The sequence below is a fragment of the Molossus molossus genome, unplaced genomic scaffold (assembly GCF_014108415.1).
Source record: "Molossus molossus isolate mMolMol1 unplaced genomic scaffold, mMolMol1.p scaffold_m16_p_1, whole genome shotgun sequence".
Taxonomy (NCBI): Eukaryota; Metazoa; Chordata; class Mammalia; order Chiroptera; family Molossidae; genus Molossus; species Molossus molossus.
The window spans coordinates 159,977,608-159,995,823 of NW_023425344.1; the positions used below are offsets into that span (position 1 = coordinate 159,977,608).

General features: G+C 30.1%; 1 protein-coding gene across 7 annotated transcripts in view; it reads right to left on the bottom strand.

The window, feature by feature from the left end:
• The window catches only part of NOVA1 (NOVA alternative splicing regulator 1), a 163,053-nt gene that overhangs the window by 30,286 nt on the left and 114,551 nt on the right, over positions 1-18,216 (bottom strand). For 5 of the 7 annotated variants that reach the window (XM_036264868.1, XM_036264906.1, XM_036264897.1 and 2 more), the window contains 2 exons: positions 11,131-11,297; positions 934-1,005 (listed from right to left, as the gene is read on the bottom strand). In XM_036264868.1, coding sequence (XP_036120761.1) covers positions 934-1,005; positions 11,131-11,297 — 239 coding nt within the window. The remainder of the gene's footprint in view (positions 1-933; positions 1,006-11,130; positions 11,298-18,216) is intronic. The other 2 variants (XM_036264876.1, XM_036264916.1) reach the window with 1 other exon arrangement.

An 18,216-nucleotide genomic window follows, 5' to 3' on the forward strand; every position in this document is an offset into this window, starting at 1 on the left:
AAAATATATATAAAAGATAAGCTTTTATTTAATATTCAAGTAATCCCAGTAGGCCATGAATTAGTAAAAGATGGAAGTATTAAAGAAAATAACATTTCTCACCTAAATGAAGCTCAACTCAGACAAAATAAAAATGTGTTTAATAATTTTAATAAATATATTTTTCAACAATTGTAAAGTTAAAGTACAGTATGAGTGAATTACATAAAATATTTTAGATGATTTTCTTAAATGTGCAAAAGTTAACCACATTTTTAAAGAATGACCTACAAATATTCAGTACCAAAACAATCATTAAATCAAACTAATAAGATATATTTGTACTTGCAGTTTGCCATTCCACCAAAGAAAATACTAGTATTAAATTCTAAGAAATACCATTTCCTGAGTTGTTAAATAGCATTAAAGTGACCATAAATACCAATTTTGAGTTGCTTTTAGATTGCTACAAATGCTTTTCATCCAAAGTTTAAAATTGTTTACATAGTAAGGAATGTCTGAAATAAAAAGCAAATGAAAATGCATTCACTTTTAAAGATATACCTTTGCTCAATAAGTCATATTTAAACATTTGTTTTTTATATACATGATATTCTTAAGTTATATACCAAGAATCCTAGGAAGAAAAAACGAGGGAGATCATAAATATCAACTCAGTAAATAAACCTCAGAGCTCCATAAAGTCATAATTTTAAGGGGAAAATCCAAAATTCTAGTAGTCTATAACCTGAATATAGTGTTGTTATCTAAAGTTAAAAATGCATATAAATTTTCAGCAGTAATTAATATTTCTTTCTCAGGTTATCTGGAATCTAATCGTGGTGCACATATGTGAATGAACGAATACATCCTTAACCCACCATTATCTTTTTCTCCAGTGTGCAGGCAATCACCCGTGAAAAGTATGGTGTAGATGACAGGATGATACTGTACCTGATTAGCTCTGGAGGTGGTCATGGGATCAGATGGAGAGGACTTGGTGGTAGTTGGGGAAGATGGCAATGTCTGGGAACAAAGCAGTTCAGGAGCAAATCAACCTTTATAAGCCTTAAACTGATTATTTAAACAAAACAAAATAAAATAAAATGTAATATAACGAGAACAAAATCCTATGAACAAATTTTTCTCCTATTAATTCAAATTTAATGGAATTTAAGATCAATTAAATAACTAATGCATGTAAATATGCATGCATAATAAGCATGTAAAAATAAATTCATGACTTGAAATCATGATGGTGACTGATAAAAATTCACATGAGAATTAAAGGTATCCTGACCATATTCATGAATAGTAGTCTCTTTTCTTTCCCTTTGTGTTTTTGGGGGAAAAGAGATGTGAAACAAAAATTCAGAAAATTCAATGAGTAAACTGAAAGAGTCATTTTCCTATCAATGAATACAGTCGGGGATTGGAAGAAGTGGTGAAATGAAGTTTACTTTGGCATAAAAGTATCCACCTACTTAATATGTTGAACATCACCAACAAGTTGATTCCACATGAATTTAGGGATCCATACTTAAAAGCAATTAAATTTGTAGTTCTGAGTTCTTATAATCACATTATCTTCTAAAATATTAATTTTTAATAAATTTAGAGCCCGTCTGAAAATGTAAACATTAACTTCATATTAATGAACAAGTAACTAATAGCATTTTAACAAACTGCCATAATAATTTTTATCATTTATACTAAGCACTAAGAATTTAATATAGATGAAGGGTAAAATATATTGTAGTATCATCAGCCTGTGTTGAAAGCAAGGACAAAAATATTAGGAATCATATTTATTCACTTCACTTCTAAACACATATACATACTACATATAAAATGTGTTTTATGAGAGCATAATATATTTGTTGAATAATTCACTAAAATATTTTTAAAACGTCTCATGTCTAAAAGAGTAACCTTAAAGTGTAAAATGTTAAGTTTTTTTTTAAAGAAATATTTTCACTCAGAAAATAGCATTGCTTAAGTAGCACCCTCAAAAGATAATATTTCTTAATAGGTAAAATGGGGTAATTTTATAGTATAGACACAATTCTAATGAACATTATGTTCTATATTAATATATATTCATCAAAATCACTCAGATATGAGCAAAAGCATAACTTTAAAGGTTCAGCAGTGTCAGGAAAAGTAGATGAAATTACTTCATACAGTCATATTCATGCATTTAAATTCAAAAGTTCTAATTTAGGTAGGCTAGAGCAGTTACAAGGAAGAGAAAGGATAAGAAATTCACAGGCTCCTGCTTAACTCACTGTTCTCCAAAAACAAAGTAAGACTGCTGCTCACATCAGATCATGCTTTAAATAGTCTACTCCTCAAGGGACTCCTCGTTCTTCCTTAGGTGAAACCTCAAAAACGTGGAGGAAAACTAGACTTAATGTTCAGTCACACCAAGGTTTTAGTTAAAAGAGGGACAGAAGCTACATTCAAAAGTAAAACCTCATAAAAGAAGAAAAAATGTTTAAATCCTTTTTCTGCTTTTGTTCTTTGTAATAAATTCCTGTCACTTCTCAAGAGAGACTTTAAGTTTCCATCTTTAAAATTTGCCCTAATATTTTCTTTTCGTTGCAATACTATGCTAGGACATATGATATTAACTTCATGCTACTATGAATCGAACAGTAAAGGTTTTATTTTTTCATCTCTGGTTACATCTTTTATTGCAGAAAATTCCTGCGAGTAGTTAGCACGCATTTAAAAATCTGTTCTGTAGTAATCTTATATTAATTCTGAGGAGGCTGACTAAAATAGATGTGAAATAAATCTAGAGGCCGTTTCTCCCAATATAGGTTAGAGTCCAAGTTCATTAACCTATAGAAGCATAGGTATGTGGGTTGACCTTTCTATTTGTATCAGGGTAAAATCATCCTACGTACCACAGATTCACTACGACATCTACCTTGCCCTGGATATGAATTCCCAACAAGGTCTTAAAATATTACAAAGAACTATGTGGAAACAGTGGCTCATTATTTGTAGTCACTTACATTAATATTACCCTCTATCGATTTATTTAATATCTTTCTGTTTAGCATATAGATGAAACATTGGGCATGTAATATTAATAACTGATACAACTCGGATTCATCAACGTTGTACGTAATTCTAATGCTGTTGCTTTCCCACAGAAATACGAACAATAATTTTAAACTTCTGGGATAATCTGTTTAAAAATCATTAAAGATTTGGTTATTAAACATAAAAAAATAGAGTCCAATATTTTAAGTAAATAGGTAGAAATTATATAAGTTTGAGATTCAAGGGATAAGACTGTTAAAGTAGTACAGTAAATTGTCTCTAAATATATTTTCTTGGTTTAAATTCCTAAAATAATGAGCCTGTAATGAAATAAACATGTGATTAGTTTTCTAGCTATCAACTCTTCGTATAGTTACTGTTAAACTGAAAAAAAGTCTCCTCCCTTTACAAATGAACTTATAACAACAGATCCCAGAAAGCATGCATTTTACTTCATCTTTTAAATACTAGTTGCAAAACTGTTCTAATAAACAGGTAGTTGTAAATATATTAAATAAGTGCCTTTAATTCATAGGGTTCTATTAATTAATGCAACAGCTTTGATGGCTATCTCAACCACACAGATAAACAGAACAGAAACCCCCTCCCCCCAAAAAATGTCAGTATACAATCTAAATGTATAATGTTTGTTTCCTAATATTTTATAAACAAAATATTTATTCCTACACAGACTTCAAGTTTAGTGGTTTCAAGTTAAAAATAATTTAGTAAATTTTTTGATATACATCATGAAGATGTAACTAAATATCAATATTATAACAATATATTAAAATATCTGATATAAATAACACGTATAAAGTACACACTCCTTTAAATTTTATTTTTAAATTTATCATACAGTAATTATAAAGGGCAGTTATTTTTATTTTTATTTTTTTGGCAGTTTTTTTTTAAATCACTATTTTGCCTTTGAAATGGAAAAGAATGTATTTGTTTACATGAATTGAATGCCTATTTAGGATTCTGCTTTAAACATTGAAGGTTGAATTACTTACTGCAGAAAAATTTGAAGTATTTTATAATTTCAAAGTAGTGGATTCTTCAGAATATAACTTTTAAAAATTTAAGGTTTAACAATAGGCATTTAGTTAAACATAGTACAGCTAGGTTTTGGGGAACAGAACTGAAAAGTAACTACAAATTATGAAACTCATTCTTGTTAATAAGTAACAGTTTTGCTGGACCAGAGAATATTACCATAAATAATCTCTATAATAAATAAAGCTTAGCTTCAAGCAAATCTGTTGTAATAGATTGTGAAGAACTTTTTTAGAGGTATAGTCTTTAGATATTTAGAGGTATAGTAAGCACAGAAATGAACAACAAATCTCAGTTATAATTTGGAATCTGTTACTAATGAACTGAGTAACATTACTTAAGTAACCACCTTCCCAAATCTGTTTTGAGTTCTGTTAAATAAATCTGTACACTGTTCTATAAAAAATAAAGGATATAATATTCACATATGTAATGATCACCTTTGTTGTTTCATCCTGACAAGTATCCTCTCCTTCCAATGGCTGAACTATCTGGAACTACTTAGTCCTGATAAAAATTTGTGTTGTCCAGTTTCAACAGGTCTTTCACAATACATTCTTATTCCATAGCTTATTTTCCTCATAACTGTTATTCTGTACTTTATTCTTCTCTTCAACCATTCGATTCCATGTATTTTATCTTCCTTTCCATTGGGATTCTTTATTACTTAAAAGAAATCACAACTTCCCAGGGTGAGCTTCCTTATAAACCACAATTGACTTCATCACAACTTTTTCAGTTTTCCAAACCACTCCCCCCCCCCCCCCCCCCCGCACATTCTTTTCACTGTAGACAGAACTGTGATCTCTAACTCAGACTCTTCACAGCCTAGGTCTTAACACCCTAGTATGTATCTTTCCAGCACTCCTGAGTCATCTTGTTCCCTCAGTAATCCCATCTCAAATTTCTCTGCCTTTTCGAGCTCCTTTTTATTCTTTCATGTAAGCCAGGTCCTCTGGAGTAGCAGGGGTTATGTGAGCCTCTGATCGAACCTGTATTTCTTGCCTCTGTTTATCCAAAATTTCAAATCAGCAATTTCCACATTTCATACTATTTTTTTTTTCTTTTCACCTAACCAGCCTCTTTACTTTTAGAAAATAATGACTTTGCTCTGAAACGAGCTTTTAAAATCTCCAATAATTTCCTATTTTTTAAAAAATTATCTATTCTCATATTTTTCTCTGGATATTTCATCCTTTTTAGTATCTTTCCTCATATTCTCTCTTTTTATATTCTGACAGGAAAGGTCACTGATTTCCTTTTTCTCTTCATGATTTATAAAGAGGAGCTACTAGGAACAAGGTATAGTTTTACTCAGTTAATGCAATATCCTTATGAAATAGATTACTGTTAATATCCCCATACTATCCGTAAAGAAGTTGAGATACAGAGAAGCAACTTGTCCCCAAATACCCAGCTGGTAATTTAAAAAACCAGAACTTGAGTCCTGGCAGCCCTGCCCCAAATCCTGTGCATTTACTAGAATGCCTCTCCCTTTTTCTGGTATCTGCTTCTTTATTTCATTTGTTTGTTTCTTTTTTTCTCTTCTACTGTGAAGATGCAAGTGAAATGATGTCCTCTCCTGCAGGGTCTATAGTTTCAGTTTTATATTCTCACCTATGCTTCTATCAAAGACTACTTCAAGAAAAATAAACAAAAACACAAAACATACTATTTACAATTCAACTTTCCCAAAAGGAACAAAATATCTCAAGTAGGTACCTAACTAAAATTCACTTGTTTGCTTTCAGTTTTCACTATTCCACTAATTTCAAAACTATGTATTTATGATCATGTTTTATTCTCTCTTTACCATTTTGGAAATAGAACAAATCAGTCTCAAGATCTTACAAATTTGACTTTAAAATATATTTTAGCTTCATCTATTTGTCTCCATATTCACAGCCAAGAGTGAGACTGTGTTCATCATCTTGTTCTTATAATATTGCCTAGTTTTTAACTTAACCCTGATACAAGATATTCGAATTTAAATGAGGTTGTCTTCTTAGAGAAGTTTGTTTAAAATTTTGAGAAGTCCCAGAAAAGAGAAATCTCTTGGATTTTGCTTCACTAGCATGACTCAAACTTGGAGGCCATAAAGCCCAGTGTTAAGATATTATGTTATACGTCCTTGGGCAAGACACTCAATTCCCCATAAGCATCAGTATCCTTACATGAAATCTAGATGGACTCTGTGCCTGTCTCAGAATTTTTGTGAGGATGGATGAGATGTGATAATACATGTAAAGTGCACAGCACAATGGCTGGCACAGAAGCAGATAAGCACTGTATATATATGTATCACCATCACATTATATTACCATTACTACAGATTATTCTTGACCACAAATTTTTTTTTTTTTTGCCTGACATTCCCTGGATTTGTAAATGTTACATTAAAAAGTTTTAGAAAATATTATCTTACAAACTTTCAAAACGAAAGATCTGCATTGTAGAACATTCAGCTAATTGTCATAGTTCTCTTTTTCTCCCACAAGCTGTATCTACAAGCACCCTAAGATTCTGTCTGGATTGTTAGCACAGAAGACAACAAAATGCAGAGGTACCTCCTTTTTTCCATAACTTTCCATAGACATTAAAAGAGTTCTTTCAGGAGATATTAGAAAGAATCCGTAGTCTATAGAAGACGCCTCAGCCCAACATCCAAGGCTGTCCATCATCCCTGGTCCTACCTTACCTACCGTTATTTTCTCTAAACTCCATCACAAACTCCACCTTTGTCAAGACATTCTCCTTGCTATTCAACAATTATGGTGGCTTTCTCCTCAAATCTGCATTGTTTCACATGCCTAAAATAAACTTTGTCCTTTCTTCTATAATTAGGCAATCTCTATACGATCTTCAAGGTTCAAGTCAAGTCTTCACTTATCTTGTAATACCAAAAGTCAATAGCCTACATTTCTCTCACACTCCTCAACTTTTAAAGTACATCATTTATATTGTGGTTTTGGTATATAAATAAAGTTTTACATTTTTATAAATTATTTTAAGCATTTATGATCTCTCACAAACTAGTTTTAGAGAGCAAGAGTTCACAATTTAATATATTTTACAATTCACTAAGGCAGCATTTAATAAATTCATGATTGAATGACTGAATAATGAACAAATAAATTATGTACAACTTTTATAAATTTTTCTGATGAAAGTGAAATTATTTTGGCCAAATGAAACTTTTGACATCTTAATTTAATTTTTTAAATCATAAGATAATTCTTTATATGCCTATAATAACATCTTCATGTAGCTTTTCTTAAAAATACATTTAAGCCAAAAAGGAAAGAAATTGCTGAAAATCTGTAATAAACAAAGGAAGTCAACAAATGCTAACTAAAATACTGATTTGTGATTTCTACCATATTGGTGGGCTTCATTATATTGACTTATTACATATGAAAAGTATAGTTGGAGGGAGATTTGAGGTACTTACAAGAAGAAGAAAAGTTTCAATAATCCCATAGGAAAAAAAGTAAAAAGTATAAAACTCAAAACATAAAAAGGCAGAAATGGAAAAATATATACCAAACAATTTGGGCTAAGAATGGCTCCAAAAATTAGTTCAGAGCTTCTAGGCAAACAAAGTCTAAATTATTTGAAAATTAATGAATGCCTCAGTTAACTATGTATCCTAAGAATAAGAAACAGTATGTTTCATGCTAATTAATATGTTTAATTTTGGTTTACTGACTCTTGTTCATATCTGTTTCTTGGTAAACTGTCTTGTAAAATAAATACAATGGGTATCATGTACCTCATGATATTCTCCTGGTATTAAGGCTGAAAAACAGAGCTATAATTATCTGATTATTCAACAAATATTATTATTGTCAATTTGAATATATAAAATATTGGACTCCTCTGTATTAGCAAGTAAATATGTTTTAAATAAAAACCAAAATCACATTTGAGAATTAAGAATTGAATATTTCACAATATCTACTATCTCAAGGTGGATGTAAGGCTGTTGGGCTAGATTGCAGCATTCCACAATATGAATGATTTGTAAGACGAGCATGCACTGCTTTCCTGAAAGCAGCTATTCTGGTTTGAAAATGGATTCAGTCGATAAAGGCAGGTTAAATTTAGGCAGAATATTCAGTTATCAACTGTATCTAGATTATATAATTCAGAATATACTATTTTATTAAAAGTCCATAACATATGGTATAAAATTATCACTTTCAATGCAAATTTTAATTGTTTAGAACTAATTCTGACTCCCTATCACATATAAATTGTTTATATATATATATAGGTTACATATAGTTTTTAGCAAGCAAAACCTTAAAATTATCAATCATAAAAACAATGGACATGTAATAACAAATCTTTTAAAAATCTGCAGTTTCATATTCAACATTAATTCACTGCATACAAACATTACCTTTTCTAGTTCCATCACTTTTGTAATTTTAATTTTATTCTTTGCACAATCTTAACTAGAAGAAAGTTCTAAAAAAATGCTTCAAAGAAATTATTTTAAAAATTAACATGAGGACTGAAGCCCAAAGCAAATGTACATATTACATCGTTAGTTAAGGGAAAGACTACCATTCTAAAAGAAATTTTATTATTCTATGTATTAAAGTCAGGATATGTATATATAAATATATATATAAAAACATCATACAAAATATGTTTTTTATCTATTCTAGTAGAAAATAATTTACTTTAGACATAATTATTTTATACTGGATAACTAGCATAAGTTCTTCAGAAATAAAATCATGGTCATTTAAATTTATATACTTGGAATTCTATTTAGAGAATGATCCCATAAAAAAGTAATATATTGGTAAAATAGAATACCTAGAAATGAAGAGAATCCTAAATTTACAGCATAAAAAACTCTATTCATCTATAATCTCTTAGAAATATGTTGGATATCTCTTCTAGGTATTTCAAGTAAATTACTGAATTTTTACATTTAAGAAAAAGTGTAAGTGTTAAATATATTGCCTACTAGATTTAGTGTACTCTATTAATAAATCTTTTAAAATGATACTCTCTTCCATACTTCATTCATTTTCATGAAAATATTAGATAATCAACAATTTAATTCCATGGATATCTACAAGGCTTACAGTAAATGCAAATCCACAAAAGTAAACCAATCTCTACTTTTAACACTTATCTTCAATTTAAATAATATTACTAGAAAAAGGCAAATAAAAATAAAATAAACATTTTTAAATTCTGGTTTTCACAAATCTATATAGGCAATGGATATATGGTAGCCAATAAAACTCATATGGCCATAGAGAAAATTGAAATTTTAACAACGATTCAGAGACAATTATTTGATGGTATTAGCTATTAGTAGAAGAATAATACAAATTCATTCATATCATTGTCCTGAATACTGCCAGTGATATCATACTACTCAAACTACATGATATGTTTTACTTTTTAAAAATCGAGATGTTCAACCCATTTCTAAAATTTTGTACTTTCTCACAGAAGTTACAAAAGAAAAGGAAGACTAGGCTGGATAAAGGTGGAAAGTCAATAGACCCTACACTTTAGTGCTTCTGTAAATTCTTAGCCCCAGGTGATTTCAATCCAGAGGTCTTTGACTAAACTCATAGTTTTAGAAAGTAGATAGAGTGATGATACACTTGCAAAGCATTAGTTTAAAAAATATTCTTTGTATTTATCTAGCATAGATAAAATAAAAATGCTAAAACTACAAATGGCTGTAAGAATAAAAGTATCTTCTGATGTGTGGAACTTTAAAATATTTAAATTCATCTACGTATAGATTACAAAATATTTCCTTGAAAAACTGTGAAGAGTATACAGATCAAATCAAATCATTTTGACATTAACAAAGAGTACAAAATGAATGGTTTCATATGCAATAACAACTAACTATTCGTAATTTAAACATAGAAGGATAATTAAGAGAAAAACAGAATATTACCCTAAATTTTGAAAATTTAAAAAAAAAGAAAATGTTTTCTAATTGATAATTTTTATATTTGTATGTGATTAGTTAGCCTTATATTTACCTATATATTGATAAAATTTTAATAGATTCATAACACTGTTTAATAAAAATTTTTTTCAATTCAGAAACATGAAATTAATAAGATTATGAGCTATATTTCAAATTTATTCCAGTGAACATAAATATTATGTAAATTAAATATTCTGTGAATTAATGAAAAATACATTCCTTTTGAAGGAATAGTCTATTAATAGTATGATCATAAATTAAGCAGCTAATATAAACGGGCAAGTACAGAAATAATAATTATAAACTCTGAAATAAATTTGAGAATTTGAAAGAGTTTATGGGTAAGAATCCACCTTATTTAGTATTAAAAAATGTAATTTGTCTCCTATATCATGTCAGCCATTATTCACTCTTAAAAACTCATACAGTCTTTTATCAAATATTAATTTTGTTACAGAAAATACCACGCATTAAAAATGAACATTGGCCCTTTATGGGGTGTGTGTGTGTGTGTGTGTGTGTGTATTATACAAGTTATACAGAATGTAAAAGCTGAGTTGTAACAAGTAACTGTTTGCTAGGCACAAAAGTATACTTATACATATTTGTTGATAAATGCTGAACATGACAAATTAACAAAACAAGAGTATATATGCATAATATAATAACTGTACTGGACTAAATAATACTAAAAATTATATTTGAAATTTTGAGGATATAGTTTCATTTCAATTTTTATACTTAATTTAAAAGTAATATAATTTTAAATAGATTAAATTCCAATAAATTATCAAATTTGTGCCTATAAGTCACAATAGAAATAAATTACATAATTGCTCCTCAGTATTAACACTAATAAATGAATAATCCAATCAAACAATAAATCAACTGATCATTGTAAGAAAGAGATCAATAGTCTTCAGATAATAAATGACAATTCTTATTTTAAGTATGTTTAGGAAAAAAAACTTTATATGTTAAGACTATAAGGCTTCTTTTATAAGGAATTCACACTACGCTGTGAATATTTCTCTTTGATTTCCCAACTAAACACTCACTTGTTTGATGCGATCTGGATTAACGGTGGTCTGGGGTTGTAGAATGCTGACCGGTTCTGTCTTGGCCACATTTTGAGGCATTTCTCGAATTTTTTCTGCAATGAATCCATGAACTGCATTCAGTGCTTCTACTGTTCCCTGGATCAAGCACACTCGTTCAGTAGTACCTGTGAATAAAAGATTACTTTTCAGAAAACTTTCTTATTTTCTATTTTTGTCAAAAGGCTGATGGAGTAAAGCCAATAAAATTATGTAAAATGTAGAACTCTAAATTAATTAGAAACGTTACAAGTGAACTAAATGGGATGTATACATATTTGTTCTTCTGTTTTTTGTTTTTACCATTTTTTACTTATTCTTCCCTAATTGTCTCCAAAAGGGCTGCTGGATTCCAGCAGAGCCAGATATCCTTAGAAGTTCTGAGAATATCATCCATTCATTGTCATAACAAATACAAGCACTTATAAAAGAACTTAGTGTTACAAACTGGTAACACACAAATGAAGCTTTATGGACCCAGTTTTCAAAATGCATACTCTTTTTATGTGTGTGCGTGTGTTCCATTTTCTAAATTTATCTTTATTGTTGAAAGTATTACAGATGTCCCCCTTTTTTCCCCTATTGAGCCCCTCCACCCCATCTTCACTGAATTATTGTCTGTGTCCATGGGTCATGCACTGTGCATATAAGTTTTTTGGTTAATCTCTTCCCTCTGCCACTCCCCACCCCCAAGATTCCTCAAGTGAAATAAACCACTCAGAGAAAGACAAGTATCACATGATCTCACTTATATGTGGGGTCTAATGAACAAAATAAACAGATGAACAAAATAGAAGTATGGAACCATCTGTCAAATCAAAAAGCATACTCTTATGGGTGAAAAACAAACATCACGCCAGACAATTATAAGACAGTACGATATGAAAAACAATGGGAATACCTATATGGTTGGAACACACAGATGGTCTACAGTAAAAATTTAAATCAGTGGGTAGACAGCACCTTGGAAAGTTTACATAGAAGGTAAATTTCAGAACATCTACCACCCCCTATTCACTTACCCTGCTCTCTGTTTAATGATAGATAACAACACCAACATCTGTTTATTTTTTTCACTTTACCACTACAATGTAAGCTCCTGAAGATAGTGGATTAGCCTGTTTTGTTTGATACTGTAGTTTCCCCAAAGCCTAGAGCGGTCCCTGGACACAGCGGGTGCACAATAAATATTTATTGGATAAATAAATCCACACTGCCCTTATTGATTGTGTAATTTAAAAAATCAGATATTATCAGTTAAAAACACAATTTTAATAAGTATATGAAATTTGAAGTTCATGAATTAACAAAAGTAATTAATAGTATTTCATATTTAGTGAAAAAATTTAGACATCAGATGTGAGACATTACTAAAACAAAACTGTCTGGGTCTAATACACAGCTCCTGTTATCCATTCTATACTTCACAGATATACCTTAAGGAATAAAATCAATGATTAGGTTTTTAGACTAATCTTAGCTTCACTGAAGCAAACTGGTATCAAACTGTAATTTTTCCAGCATCCCAATATGCCACATAAAGTTACTTCTCAGAAACAAATATTCCTTTACTAAACAGTTATAAAAAATTTAAAAAATGGCATTTTAAAACTTATAAAATATTTATTTTTTAACTGATATGAAAACTTCCTATGCCTACCTACTGAATTTCTTTGGGTGCTAATTTCAAAATTCTAAGCCACTCTATAAAGTATTTTTAACATACACTGTGAATGACAAAGTTGCAAAATCACAAATATTTTAAAAATCATGGGAGACTCATCTTGTTTTAAGGATCAATTGTCACAGAAACTGTCTTTTCTAGTAGTTTCAAATTTTAAAAATAGTAAAAGTGGTCATTCTTTCTTTTAGGAAAAAACCTCAGATCACCAAATTAGGTGCAGAAATAAAAATATTATTAATGAATGCACCTAATCTAATTTTCATTTTTTATACAATGATGATTCAAATCTATGAAAAGCTAAGCTTCCTAAGTTGTACAAAATATGTCAGTAGAGAACAAGCATATCTTTTGTTTACAAGGATGGAGAGAATCTTTCAATAATGTGAGTTTGAAAGCATAATATTTTCTATTTCTCCTAATTAGTTTTTTTTCATCCTTTCTATCTTGATCTATCTCTTTGGTTCTTGGGTAAAATGATCTAGTTTATAGAAATACCCTAGGGAATCTTTATAAGTTGTATTAATTGTTCAAAAACAACACGAAAGGATAAGAACTGATCAATGTAGCTCATGCAAACTGTTCTTATTTAAGTCGCAAAGAAAACAACAAATAGATCAGATTTCATTCCTGCTTCTGGAGACCACTACAGAGGCTGGGTGTGCCGAAATAGGAAAGGAAATCAGTAGAAACTCAATAGGGATTTAAAAAATAAAAAATAAAAAATGGCACTACATAACTAGAGAGATTAGACAATTTGAATTATTTTACAGTTCTAATTTAAAATAATGCACATCACAGTAGACAACAGTAACCCCAACACTCTTCTGATTGTACAGATTAACAGGTAGTAAATGGAAATCCCTGAATTATAAAGAAATATGATTGTTTAAAGTTCACATATAGAATGCATGAGACATTTTGAAGAGTTTATAGGTTCAAAATTGCAGTACATATTCTTTAAGGATTAAGTGTATCACTACTATTAGGACTATGTCAAAAAGGGGAAAACGGAGACTGTACTTCTCCAATGAGGACTGCTACAATCCTCAGAAGAGATGCTGTCATATTCTTCTATGGAACTCTAATGGCCTCTTCACTCAGATAACACAAAACTATAATTTTTAGGAAAAAGTCACAGAGGGAAGACTGTCAGTTATATGACCAAACTGTGTAACAAAAATGAGCCTATAAATCATAAAAGTTGCTGTTTTTGTCATTTTAAAGGCTTTTAGGCTCCATTAGTGTCTAAACTAAACTGCCAGTTATTTATCATTTTATTTAACAGGAGCATTTGCTTCTCTTTGCAATAGACTAGCAACAAAAGCTGAAAAACAGTTACATAAAAGTACTGCCCACATTTTTATGATGTAAAGGTACACATATATAAGACATTATTAATTAAAATTGCACTTTTAAGGGAAATTAGAAAAACTCTAACAAGTAGGGGCAATGTCAAGTTACGCAGTGAAGTCTGAAAGTTTTCATTTCACATGAAATATCATCTGATGAAAATACATGTTCCTAAAATTAGGTACAATTTTCAAACAGATTCCACAGAAAAATTTAGATAGAAATTTAATAAAATATATTTACTCTGTGCTACTATAACCTTGAATAAGTTACTTAAACTGTTACTGCTCCTACTCATTTGTGAGATGGAACCCATTAACTCTTATCTACCAAGCCCACTGTTTCTACAAGTATTAATGCTCTTTCTTACATCTTAAATTTACTTTTTTTATTAAATTATTCTCATCAGCAGGGAAATATGTTATAACTTCTTCAATTTTTAAAGACCTTCCCCCTCCTTAAGACAGAATTAGAAAATTACCCTTTGGCAAACCATATAAAATAACTGATTTTGACAAAGATCATAAATATCATAAAATGAAAGGTTAATGGGACATTCTCAATGGAAAAATTAGACAGTCACCATCTAACTTCACTGATCAATATTAGCATAACCAGAATGTGAAAAACAAACACGGGTCTCTTGATGTGATAGAATATGAAGCACAGGGAACCAATTAAAAATTGTGTCCCAAGTAACTGAACCTAAATATAACCAAATATTTACACTACATTACAGTTTACAAATAATACTGAAAACAGAGAAATGAATTTAATGATACCACGAGGAAGCAAAAATAACTGTGGCAACCTGATTAGAACTAGGTAGTAGATAGTATAAAAAAATTACTGTTAATTTTAGTAAGTGCCATTTTGTCTTTTTCTTTTTAAGATGCAAACTGAAGTATATACAGTTAAAATGACTGGGATTAGCTTCAACACTTTTCTGTAACAAAAAACGAATATGAGACAAATGAAATAGGTATGCTCAAATCTTGATATTGTTGCTACATATGAAGGATATATAGGGTTCATTGTCTATTTATTCTTTTATGTATGTTTAAAATTTTCATAATAGAAGAAAACATTTTAAAGCCTTCCTTGATCTCATACCCTTCCCACCAGTTGCAGATACCTTTCTTTATCCCTCAAAATTGTATTTTTATAATTTCTACTACCTCACTACCCATTCCTTTTTTTTCTTTCTTTCTTTCTTTTTTGTATATGCCCCTAGCGGAAACCAAATCCGGGACTCTGGTCTGCAGGCCGACACTCCAACCGCTGAGCCAAATCGGCTAAGGCTCATTCCTTTTTTCTTAAATCTACTCCAATATGGCTTTTGTCCTACCACTTCACTGAAACCATTCATCACAGCTGTACCTGGAAAAATCTAATTGTCATGTTTTGATGTTGTTTGCCCCTTCAGCAATATTTGACACAGTTGACCATTTTGTTATAAAAACACTTCATTTGATTTTTCAAGATACTATACTCTCCCGGTCTTCATTTTATTCAATTCATTCATTCATCTGACAAAAATCTATTGAGTCCCTACCAAATGTTAAGCACTATACTACAAGCTGAGATACAACAATGACCAAAAAGACAAATCCTCCTTCATATGGACAAATACTACATATAAAACAAATAAAATATATAGAAAGAATACAAAATGAAATTAGTGCTATGGAGAAAATTTGGGGACAATAACAGGATTAGCAAAGACAATAAAAGTAAAGAAGGAATGTTATGTATCATGTTCACTACTGTATCCTCAGTGCCTAGCACACTGTAGAAGCTCAAAAAATAAAGAATAACTCTCCAAGAGTACATTTCTCCTCTGTATATTAAAAACATATTTAATTTTAAGACATCTATAAAATATTTATAAAACCAGTAAGCCTCCTTGGCTTTATAAGTTCTATCAAAATACAGGGTTAAGCAAAAGTAGGTTTACAGTTGTTTGTATGGAAAGTAACACAATAATTAATAAATAATAATACAAGAATAAAACTCTGTTTCTCATACTTACAACTGGAAGTCTACTTCTGCCCCACCCTTATGTAAAAATGATATATAGTATTATGGGAAATGATTTCAAAAATTATAATAAGTTATAAGTTATCATGTCCATAAAAAGAGTACTCAATGAAAAGAAAGATAAAGAGAGAAGCAATAAATAATTCAAGTTTTATTTTCTTCCCAGGATAGAAAAAAAAAATAGATCAACTCTAAAAATGTAATCTACCTAACAGAATGAAACATAGGGGGAGAAAAGGAATAATTTTACTATGATGCCAAATATAATCTAAAACTTTTTAGATACCTGAGAACTTTTTCAACCACAATGAGTCTAGTATAGAGTAATGGGCATATACTAATGACTTGATCCATACTTTTCCAATTGTCAGCTATAACGAAAATTAGTAAAATTTTTTTTGATGTAAGAAAATGCATCAATATATATTACTACTGAGAATATAACTAAGTGTCTTATGATAGACACTGAGTTAAGAATGAAAATATATATATAACGCTTTTGGAAATATTAGTGTCAATCTAGTAAGAAATTTGGTTAGATGAATGACAGTGAAACATTTAAAAATAAAAAATTAATAGCAAAAACCTAGCAGAATATTAATGATTCTATGACAACCTATAGGCTATATTTTTGGTCTCAAAAAGAACTATGAGTACCATTTAATAATGCAATAGGCAAAAACTGAGGTTTTAAACAAAACATGACATACATAAAATTTTTACAGCAAGCTAACAGCTACTTGCATGGGAGTATATGTGCCCCTGAGTCAGCTCAGCTTCCAGTAACCTGATGGATGAGTGATGTCCTGTCCTCAACAGCCCTTCTCAGTTCCTGTAAACTCGTGTCCATGACTTCTTTTAGCACTGAGAAATTACTAACTCTGGACAGCTAATATTCTGAATGGATAGGGTTTATTTCTTTCAACATAACATTTAGTTCAAGAAATCTCTCCCATTGTATTACATATTTTCAAATACATTTAATATTTCCAAATACTTGGGCTCAACTAAATTATTTCTGGGCAGTAAATAAGAGGTAACCTCAAGGTCTCTTTGGGTATATATGTCTATTTATCCTTAACCAATGGCACTCTGTGATTAGTATGTGTCCTACCAGTTTTCACATTCTTTTCCTTACTGCCACTTATCCCTGCTGTTTGTTGGTATATCTGATTCCAGCAGCTCCTCTCTTTACTCCTACTTTGCTACTTCTGATTCTCAATGGCTTGATAATCAACCAAGTAAGGCTGTTGAAACTATATAAACTACCAGTAAATAGGTTCCTAGTGACAATCATAGGAAAAGCTCAACCTTTGCAAAATCTGTTTTGGCCTCCCTCCTCCCCCCGGAATTTTATGTCAGTGTCAATAGGTAAAATAATCTTTTAATGCTCTCTTAAGGTTTAAAACTGTAATGTAGGCATTTTTACTTTTAAAACTAAAACAGAGAGTATCACTTTTTAAGTGAATAAAGCAACTTGCGTGAGTATTTCACTATTCTGAATCTATAATCATGGTAATTTACTTGCATGTCCTTGTGGTTTAACAAAAGTATAAGTATTAATTCATGGGCTTTCCTTTGGTTTAACTATTAAAAGTACAGAGTATCAGTCATTAGTAATGAGAAGTATTATAAATTTATTGTTAGACAGAACAAAACATAAATTATTTTAAAAGGTGAGAGTAACAGTAATAAAAATGATATATTTAACAGATTAAAATTTTTTAAAGATTCTAATACTAAAAATGACTTTATTTTAATATATTACCTTTCAACAGATGTTACCATGTTATTATATGTATCACCTGTATTAATCTATACATGAGAAACATCCATTATTTATGCCTTTATAAAGAGATGATTTACATGCATTTCTTAGGTTATGATAATGCTGTAATTTCATCAGAAAAAGTCCCATTTATGGTAATTACATCAGCAAAAGCCACATTTACAGATATTTAGGGGTTTGCTAG